The 10,798-nt window shown below is 45.8% G+C and overlaps 1 protein-coding gene across 1 annotated transcript; it reads left to right on the top strand.

Annotated features, from left to right (window-relative positions):
* Positions 1-324: 324 nt before the first annotated feature.
* On the top strand, positions 325-10,556 carry xrcc2 (X-ray repair complementing defective repair in Chinese hamster cells 2; the record flags this gene model as incomplete). The annotated part of the gene is made up of 5 exons (XM_079234134.1): positions 325-442; positions 548-583; positions 870-1,019; positions 6,354-6,630; positions 10,213-10,556. The coding sequence occupies 5 exons, from the start codon at positions 325-327 to the stop codon at positions 10,508-10,510; spliced, it is 879 nt and encodes a 292-aa protein (XP_079090260.1). The 3' UTR covers positions 10,511-10,556.
* Positions 10,557-10,798: the final 242 nt, after the last annotated feature.

Below are 10,798 nucleotides of genomic sequence, written 5' to 3'. Positions count from 1 at the left end.
ACACGATGGTACGGTCTATAACCAGTGAGACACGATGGTACAGTCTATAACCAGTGAGACACGATGGTACGGTCTATAACCAGTGAGACACGATGGTACAGTCTATAACCAGTGAGACACGATGGTACGGTCTATAACCAGTGAGACACGATGGTACAGTCTATAACCAGTGAGACACGATGGTACGGTCTATAACCAGTGAGACACGATGGTACGGTCTATAACCAGTGAGACACGATGGTACAGTCTATAACCAGTGAGACACGATGGTACGGTCTATAACCAGTGAAACACGATGGTACAGTCTATAACCAGTAAGACACGATGGTACGGTCTATAACCAGTGATGTGTCTTTGCAGCTCTTTGCTCGTCTGGAGGCCCGTTGTTGTCTGAAGGACATTGAACCTCAACTGTTTCCTGAACTCGGAGGACCCAACCATGGTGACTGACCACGCCCCCTTCCTGTCAGCACAGGTCACATGACAGCAAGGACCCACCTTGATTGATTATTACGTGTTGATTGATCAGCTCACATGTGTTTGACAGGTGAGGTGGTGGAGCTGTATGGAACAGAGGGAACAGGTGAGCTCACCTGACACATGCCTTAACCTGTTAGAACCAGGAGGAGCAAGTTCAAGTCATGGCACCGGCACCTCGTAGAGGCACTTCCAGTGGCACCTCGTAGAGGCACTTCCAGTGGCACCTCGTAGAGGCACTTCCAGTGGCACTTCAGGTGGCACGTCAGGTGCCTCGAGCGCTACCTCTTAGAGACACAAATGCCTTGACGAGCTGCCGGTGCCACGATTTGAGCTTGCCCTCTCTCGTTAGAACGTCCTGTAACGTGTGTGTGTGTGTGTGTGTGTTTCAGGGAAGACTGAGTTGCTTTACCACCTGCTGTGTCGCTGTGTGTTGCCGGTAGCTACCGGAGGTCTAGAGGTGGACGTTGTGTTTGTGGACACCGACTACAGTCTGGACATGTTACGAATGGTCAGCATCCTGGACAGCCGACTGAATGCTGGTACACACACACACACACACACACACACACACACACACACACACACACACACACACACACACACACCAGACGTGTGTCATGGATAAAGCATTGTTTGCAGCGATGACACAGCACCTGTTGGTGTCATAGATACACCACACCGCTCATTGGAGGAATATGACTTGACAAGCTATCAGGCTAACTGCCGACAGGCTGACTGCCTACAGGCTGACTGCCTACAGGCTAGCTGCCAAAAGGCTGACTGCCTACAGGCTAGCTGCCTACAGGCTGACTGCCTACAGGCTGACTGCCTACAGGCTAGCTGCCAAAAGGCTGACTGCCTACAGGCTGACTGCCGACAGGCTGACTGCCGACAGGCTGACTGCCGACAGGCTGACTGCCTACAGGCTAGCTGCCAAAAGGCTGACTGCCTACAGGCTAGCTGCCTACAGGCTGACTGCCTACAGGCTGACTGCCTACAGGCTAGCTGCCAAAAGGCTGACTGCCTACAGGCTGACTGCCGACAGGCTAGCTGCTTACAGGCTGACTGCTTACAGGCTGACTGCCGACAGGCTGACTGCCGACAGGCTGACTGCCTACAGGCTAGCTGCCTACAGGCTAGCTGCCAAAAGGCTGACTGCCTACAGGCTAGCTGCCTACAGGCTAGCTGCCAAAAGGCTGACTGCCTACAGGCGTGCAGGCCGTGACACACTGTGGTCAACATGAAGTCACATTTACAACAATAACAACAACGCCACACTTTAAACGTTGAGAGTCCTCATAAGGACATCATACCACAACATTACTCTGTTTGAGAATGAGACCATGATGTCCATCAAGGGGTACATGGAGACTGGAAGCAGGGAAACAACCTATCTAAATTTATTGTGTGCGTGTGCGTGTGTTAGGGCTGTGCGGTATGAGCAAAAATTCATAGCACGGTTTCACGGTATATCACGGTATATATTTTTTTAAACAAGTAAACACATTGATCCCATTAACAGCACCAGTCGACTAGACAGCCGTCCATAGCTGCAACAACAGCAGGCAGCAACATTGACTTTTTACAGTTTAATACTGGGAGCGCAGTGGAGCTAGTTACCTGTCAGTGTAACTGGGCTCAGTCATGGTTCACACTTGTTATAAAATTACAGCGCCGAATTGCATGCTGGGTAGAGTTCGCGCACAAAAAAAACAGGAAGAGACAGACCGGAAGACACCACACAAACAGCTGTTCGCCGCCCAACTTCCCAGCATTCAATCTGGCCGTGTCATTTTGAACCATAAGTGAATCAAGTTAACCTGACAGCTAAGTAGCTCCACTGCCTGCTGGTATTAAACTGTAAAAAAAAAAAAAGTTGACGCCTGTAGTTCTTGTGGATATGCACGGCTTGTTGACGCCGCTGGTCGCTGACGGCACCGCCGCAGCGCAACACCAGTTGTTCGGTATGACGGTATATGAAAAACTCATACCGTATGGAAATCTGAAACCGGTATACCGCACAGCCCTAGCGTGTGTGTGTGTGTGTCACTCACTATCCCTCAGGTTGTGACACAACAGGACATAAGGAGCAACAAGCTGTGCTGTGTTTCCTTCTCCCAGGAGGATTCCTAGTAGAGGAGATCCTCCAGCTCTCTGAAGCCAGAGATCTGGAGCTGAGCCGGTCCAACCGCGCTCGTCTTGTTTCAGTATATTTATCACATTTTAGGAGGAAGTGCATCTCCGTCTCAACCTCACCTGTTGAACAGTGACCACATATTCTGTTTTCTTTTGGTTGCCAAGGTTTCTTCTAATCTACTTTGACTTGCAGTTTATTTTTCCAATGTTCCAAATATGTTTCTTTGCTTGTCTTTATAATTGCGTTGACTCTAACTGGTGTCTGGAGAGCAGTGTTGGTGTGAGACTGGTTCTGCTGGGTGGAAGTTAGTCTCCCACCAGCTGCCTCAGGAGACTCTGTTCTGGGTTCAGCTCTTGGCTTCGGAGGGCTTTAACATGGAGGGGGTCTTGTGAGTTAGTTTGAAGGTGATTCCAGAAATGAAGTGCTCGTTGAGGATCATTCTGCAGAACTCTGCATGTAGGGCTTCTGTGGGGTGTTTGTCCCATTGAGTGTTGCTATGGTGACTGAGTGGACCCCAAACTTCACTACCATACAGCGCAATGGGCTGGATCACACCATCAAACATCTTACACCAGATTTTGATTGGAATTTGGATATTATAAAATGTTCTTTTAATTGCATAGAGGGCTCTTCTGGCCTTTTCTTTTAGTGCATTCACTGCCAGGCTGAAACTCCCTGAGGCTGTGATAGTCAGACCCAGGTAAGTGTAGCTCATTGTGTGTTTTATGGGTGTGTTTCCTAAAGTAAAATGGTGTTTGCTTTCCCGACATCTGAGCCTTTTTTGGAAGATCATAATATGAGTCTTCTTTAGGTTTACTGCCAGGGCCCAGTTGTGACAGGAGTCCTCCAGCAGGTCTAGCTGGTGTTGGAGTCCCTGCTTTGTGGGGACAACAGCACCAGGTCGTCTGCATAGAACAGAGGCTTCACCTCTCTGTCTAGGAGACAACAGCACCAGGTCGTCTGCATAGAACAGAGGCTTCACCTCTCTGTCTAGGAGACAACAGCACCAGGTCGTCTGCATAGAACAGAGGCTTCACCTCTCTGTCTAGGAGACAACAGCACCAGGTCGTCTGCATAGAACAGAGGCTTCACCTCTCTCTAGGAGACAACAGCACCAGGTCGTCTGCATAGAACAGAGGCTTCACCTCTCTCTCTGTGAGACAACAGCACCAGGTCGTCTGCATAGAACAGAGGCTTCACCTCTCTGTCTAGGAGACAACAGCACCAGGTCGTCTGCATAGAACAGAGGCTTCACCTTTCTGTCTAGGAGACAACAGCACCAGGTCGTCTGCATAGAACAGAGGCTTCACCTCTCTGTCTAGGAGACAACAGCACCAGGTCGTCTGCATAGAACAGAGGCTTCACCTCTCTGTCTAGGAGACAACAGCACCAGGTCGTCTGCATAGAACAGAGGCTTCACCTCTCTGTCGAGGAGCCAGAGGCCTGGGGCGGCACTCTGGTCCAGCTGCACTGCTAGATCATTGATGTAGATGTTGAAGAGTGTTGGACTCAGATTGCAGCCCTGACGAACACCTCTTCTCTGGCTGAAGAAGTCAGTGCGTCTTTCTCCTATTTTTACAGCACACTTAATATTCAAATATATATATTTATGTCATAGACTTTTCCTCCAATGCCAGATTGTAGAAGTCTGTAATATAGTCCTTTATGCCAAATTGAATCGAATGCTTTCTTAAAATCAATAAAACAAGCAAATATTTGTCCATTGGTTTGGTGTTCATGCTTCTGGATGAGCGTGTGAAGGGTATAAACATGATCGGTGGTACGGTGTTTTGGAAGAAAGCCAATTTGAGTTTTACTAAGGATGTTGTGTTGGTCCAGATAATCTAAGATTCTATTATTTATGATACTGCCAAATAACTTCCCCAGGCAGCTGCTAATACAGATGCCTCGGTAATTATTGGGGTCTAATTTATCTCCACTTTTATAGATTGGAGAAATCAGCCCCTCACACCAGATGTCAGGGAAGCAGCCTGAACCCAGAACTGTGTTAAACAGCTTGAGGACAGCGCCCTGCATTGCAGGAGTGATGCTTTAAGCATTTCATTGTTGATGCTGTCGGTACCACAAGCTTTTTTTAGTTTTGATACATTTTATTTTTTCCATCAATTCTTCCAACGTGATTTGGAAGTCAAGCGGGTTCTGATTGTTTGTAATTGTTAATTCTAGTGTTTGCAGTTTCTCTTGAATACTTTTGTAGTTTGAATTCATTTCATTTGGTTGAATGTCTTTATAAAGATTTTCAAAGTGTGGTTTCCAGATGTCACCATCTTGAATTGGTAATGCCTGTGGTTTTGCTGAGTTTAATGTATTTAACATTTCCCAGAATTGGTTTTGATTTATAGAGCTTTCAATTTTCTCCAATCTTTCATTTGTATAATTTTGTTTTTTGTTCCTAATTGTAGATTTATATCTTTTGAGAGTTTCGCTAAAGCTAATTCGTAAGTCTTGATCGTTTGGTTGGTGATGTTTTAAGTCGATATTTTTCGCAGATCTTTTCTGATACTTTTACAATCATTGTCAAACCATTTTTCATTATTTGGCTTTTTCTTGTACCGTCTCTTCCTTTTGACGAGGTTGGCTTTGATAGCTGCCTCGTGAAAGAGTGCGTTGACGTCAGCGGTGGCCATGTTGACACCAGCCTTGGTCGTGGCGTACTGATTTCCTCTGAATTTCAAAATTTGACTAATTTGCTCAGGGGAATTTAGCGCCATAAGGAATTTGTCCCCACTGTCCTGAGTCCATCTGTATGTCGGGTTGAGTTTGTACAGCTTACTGGACTCCTTTTCGGGGGGTTTGAGTTGATTGGAGGTTTTAAAATAGATGTTTATTTGGTTGTGGTCTGAGAGTGAACGCATTGATAGTGGAGGGGTCCATGTCAGTGAGAGCATAGTCGACTACACTACAGCCAAGAGCTGAGGAGTATGTGAACCTCCCTAAAGAGTCCCCTCTGAACCTACCATTCACTATGTACAGGCCTAAGGCCCGACACAGGTGCACTACCTCCTTGCCACTCTGATTTATTTTACAGTCCAGGTTGTTCCGGTTGATGACGGTTGGTGTGATGTGGAGGGGGCTTGACCAAACACATGGCTGTTGCCCTGTGGATCTAGGCAGTCAGGCTCACACCCAGTCCTTGCTTTCAGGTCTCCACACAGCAGCACAGTTCCCTGGGCCTGGAAGTAGCTGGTCTCTGTGTGGAGAGTATCAAAGATGTCCTCCTCATAGTAAGGAGACTCTGCTGGAGGGATGTAGGCAGCACAGAGATATATGTCTCTGTCAGCCAATACAATATTTTTATCAAGTTTTAGCCAAATGTGTGACTTCCCTTGTTTCACCGGTGAAACGTGATTGGCCAGCTCTCCTTTATACCAGACCACGATCCCCCCAGAAGTTCTGCCCTTTCGTATTGTTTTGGCCTTTATAGAGGGGACCATGACTTCATGATACCCTGAGGGACAGTGAGTGGGCGTGTCATTCTGACACCATGTTTCTGTTAATACAAGAATATCAATATTTTCAATAAATTTTTGGAATTCAGGGTTCGTGCTCTTCAGCCCAAAGGTTGAGGAGTAGAGGCCCTGAATGTTCCAGCAGCTTATTAGAAAAGAACGCATTTAAATTGATCAAAAAAAGACAGAACAAAGAAAAACATGAACCTATTTGGTGTGACAATTATTCTCTCTCTCTCTCTCTCTCTGTCTCTGTCTCTGTCTAGCTCGTTCTACCGGCTGGTCTTCGGATGACTCCGATGAGGCGGCGTTGCGTTCGTGTCTTTCTCGGCTCCTGGTCGTCCACTGCTCCTCCTCGTCCCAGCTCGTTCTCACCCTCCACTTTCTGGAGACTTCCCTGTCGTCGCGGCCTGGACTTGCACTCCTCGTCATCGACAGCATCTCTGCTTTCTATTGGCTGGACCGATGCGAGGGCGGAGCCAGCGTCGCCAAACAGGAAGAGAAACTCAGCAAGTGTGCAGAGCTGCTGGGTCGGCTGCTCAGGTAGATAGTCAGCAACAAGATGGTTGTAGTTTTCATTGAGAAGGTTCTAGAGCTCCTTCAGATGGTACTGGTATTAGGTGGTACTCGTGGTCCATTACGTGGTTCTAGAGCTCCTTCAGATGGTACTAGTATTAGGTGGTAGGATTTATTAGGAATTATTATTGATGAAAGTTTAAGTTGGAGTAAACAATATTGACTGTGTTAGTAGAAAAATAAACAAATCTATTGGAATCCTAAGGAGGGTTAGACATCTTATCTCTGCAAACTGTCTCCTTATTCTTTATTACAGTTTAATTTATCCTTATCTTTCATAATGCAATATAGTTGTCCTCCAGAATCGTTTTGTTAGGATTCAACAGGATGACATCACACGTCTCAGCTGCTCCTTTATTTCACAAACTGCAGATTCTCACTATTTATGACGTTAATATTTCTTTAACTTGCATTTTTATGTATAAGATACTTTTAGGTGAAGGAAATATTCCTGATCATTTCAAGACCTTCTTCAAAGTCAATTCACAGATTCATTCTCACTCAACTCGTCTTCACATCTTCATCCCCCTAAATTACTGACTAGAGGTCAATTCTCTATTAGTTTTCGGGGAACCAAATTATGGAATGACTTTTCCCACCTCACAAAGAAATGTCCCTCTATAAAATGTTTCAAAAATTGCCTAAAAGAAAGTCTAATTGTGGTTTTGTTCTTTTAGGTATTAGTGTTCATGTCGTTCTTGTTTTAGCTGTTATAGCAAAAATTGTAGCTGTTCATTTTATGTTTGTAATTTTAAATATTTTATAGATAGAGGCTTCAAATAAGCCTAGTTGGCTTTTTGTCTCTTCACTGTGATATTCATTTATCTCTCTTATGATTGTTTTGTTTGAATTGTGCAAAATAAATAAATGGTACTAGTGACCTATTTGGTGGTTCTAGAGCTCCTTCAGATGGTACTAGTATTAGGTGGTTGTCATGGTCCTTCAGGTAGTTGTAGTGTTCATTGAGGAGGTCCTACAGGTCCTTTAGTTGGTCCAATAGGTAGTGGTGGTCAGTGAGGCAGTCTAAAGGGTTCTAGTGGTCACTGAGGAGGTTCCTACTGGTCATTGAAAATTGTAGACTTCCATTGTTTGGTTCTTGTGGTCATTGCGGAGTTATTTTAGGATTAAATTCTTTTTTTCCTCAACATTCTACACACAACACCCCATAATGACAAAGTGGAAAAAGTTTTGGGTAAATTTTTGCAAATCTATTAAAAATAAAGAACGAAAATATAACATGTACATAAGTATTCACAGCCTTTGCCAAGACACTCAAAAATTGAGCTCAGGTGCATCCTGTTTCCACTGATCATCCTTGAGATGTTTCTACAACTTGAATGGAGTCCACTTGTGCTAAATCCAGTTGATTGGACACGATTTAGAAAGGCACACACCTGTCTATAACTGTAGGATGTGTTGGTTTCCTCCAGACAGGATGCTGCCACCACCATGCTTCACTCTAGGGTGTGTTAGTTTCCTTCAGACAGGATGTTGCCACCATGCTTCACTCTAGGGTGTGTTAGTTTCCTTCAGACAGGATGTTGCCACCATGCTTCACTGTAGGATGTGTTGGTTTCCTCCAGACAGGATGCTGCCACCACCATGCTTCACTGTAGGATGTGTTGGTTTCCTCCAGACAGGATGCTGCCACCACCATGCTTCGCTGTAGGATGTGTTGGTTTCCTCCAGACAGGATGCTGCCACCACCATGCTTCACTGTAGGATGTGTTGGTTTCCTCCAGACAGGATGCTGCCACCACCATGCTTCACTGTAGGATGTGTTGGTTTCCTCCAGACAGGATGCTGCCACCACCATGCTTCACTGTAGGATGTGTTGGTTTCCTCCAGACAGGATGCTGCCACCATACTTCACTGTAGGATGTGTTGGTTTCCTCCAGACAGGATGCTGCCACCACCATGCTTCACTCTAGGGTGTGTTAGTTTCCTTCAGACAGGATGCTGCCACCACCATGCTTCACTCTAGGGTGTGTTGGTTTCCTTCAGACAGGATGCTGCCACCACCATGCTTCACTCTAGGGTGTGTTGGTTTCCTTCAGACAGGATGCTGCCACCATGCTTCACTGTAGGATGTGTTGGTTTCCTTCAGACAGGATGTTGCCACCATACTTCACTGTAGGATGTGTTGGTTTCCTTCAGACAGGATGCTGCCACCACCATGCTTCACTGTAGGTATGGTATTGGCCAGGTGATGAGCAGTGCCTGGTTTCCTCCTTACATGACCCTTGGCATTCCAAAGAGTTCATCTTTCTTTTATCAGACCAGAGAATTTTGTTTCTCATGGTCTGAGAGTCCTTCAGGTGTCTTTTGGCAAACTCCAGGCGGGCTGTCATGTGCTTTTACCGAGGAGTGGCTTCTGTCTGGCCGCTCTACCAAACAGGCCTGATGTGTGGAGTGCTGCAGAGATGGTTGTCCTTCTGAAAGGTTCTCTTCTCTTCATAGAGCAACGCTGGAGCTCTGTCAGAGGGACCATCGGGTTCTTGGTCACCTCCCTGACTAAGGCCCTTCTCCCCCGATCGCTCAGTTTGGCTGGGCGGGCAACTCTAGGAAGAGTCCTGGTGGTTCCAAACTTCTTCCACGTACGGATGATGGAGGCCACGGTGCTCATTGGGATCTTCAATGCTGCAGACATTTTTCTGTACCCTTCGCCAGATCTGTGCCTCGATACAATTCTGTCTCAGAGGTCTATATTCCTTGGACTTCATGGCCAGCTGCCATGGCCCTGCTGATGATTGTAAAGCCCTCCGAGGCAAACTTGTATTTGTGATGTTGGGCTATATAAAATAAACTGAATTGAATGGCTTGGTTTGTGCTCTGACATGCACTGTCAACTGTGGGACCTGTTATAGACAGGTGTGTGCCTTTCTAAATCGTGTCCAATCAACTGGATTTAGCACAAGTGGACTCCATTTAAGTTGTAGAAACATCTCAAGGATGATCAGTGGAAACAGGATGCACCTGAGCTCAATTTTTGAGTGTCTTGGCAAAGGCTGTGAATACTTATGTACATGTTATATTTTCGTTCTTTATTTTTAATAGATTTGCAAAAATTTCCCCAAAACTTTTTCCACTTTGTCATTATGGGGTGTTGTGTGTAGAATGTTGAGGATAAACATGAATTTAATCCATTTTGGAATAAGACTGTAACATAACAAAATGTGGTAAAAGTTAAGCGCTGTGAATACTTTCCGGATGCACTGTACGAACTTAAGCAACCAATATTGTTATTGGGGAGTTCTAAAGGTCTTTCTAGTGATCGCAGAGGGGGTTATTTGGGTATTTTCTGTGGTTCTAGTGGTCGATGTGGAAGTTCTGGTGGTTCTTTAGATTTGATTTGTTTTTTTGGGGGGGTAAATGGACGTGTTGGACACCGTTTTCCATCAATATCATGTATGCACCAAATGAGTGAAGGATGTTCAACTCTCCAGTAGATTCCCTCAATGTTGAAGAATTAAAACTGTTCAGGAGAAACATGTTGAAACAACACCTCAGTAACATCACATCAATCTAATCTGTGGCTCCTCCTTTTAGGGATTATAGAATCACTGTCTTTGCCACCTGCCACACCATCAGGAGGAGCTACAGTGGACCCACCTGCTCCTCCTCTGACTACGACCGGCCGTACCTCTGTCGGCCCTGGCAGCGGCTGGTGACCCACCGGCTGCTGTGCTCCAGGCAGGTGGCTGCAAACAACATGGCCGCTACAGCAGGGGGCAGCAAGGAGCAGAGGAGACGGCAAGTCTTCACGGTTTACTGCACTGGCTCCAGGTCGAAGGCTTCCAGTAGCAGCTCCTTCTACGTGACAGATGGAGGAGTGAAGTTCATCTGAACTGCCATTGACTGAGCTGCTGCTTACAGGACATTTAACATCAGTGAAGCCCTCTGTGTCCATGAAGTATTTGGTTTTGTTTGTTCTTTTTATATTTCGACTAATGTGGCAATACATTTGTTAACTTTCAATTAAAGTAGTGAGGTGTAATTGTGTTTGTCAGGCCTTTTACTGCACAGCTAGAAGTGCTGAGATGCAGCTACTGCTTCCCAGATCAATGGATCAGCACAGAATCCGTTACATCTGGGATCCATTTGGTTCTCGTGGCCAATTAGGTGTTTCTAGTGG

The sequence above is a fragment of the Taurulus bubalis genome (genome assembly GCF_910589615.1).
Source record: "Taurulus bubalis genome assembly, chromosome: 18".
Lineage (NCBI taxonomy): Eukaryota > Metazoa > Chordata > Actinopteri > Perciformes > Cottidae > Taurulus > Taurulus bubalis.
The sequence above is the reverse complement of the archived record's forward strand: the minus strand, read 5'-3'. Positions and strand labels throughout refer to the sequence as shown.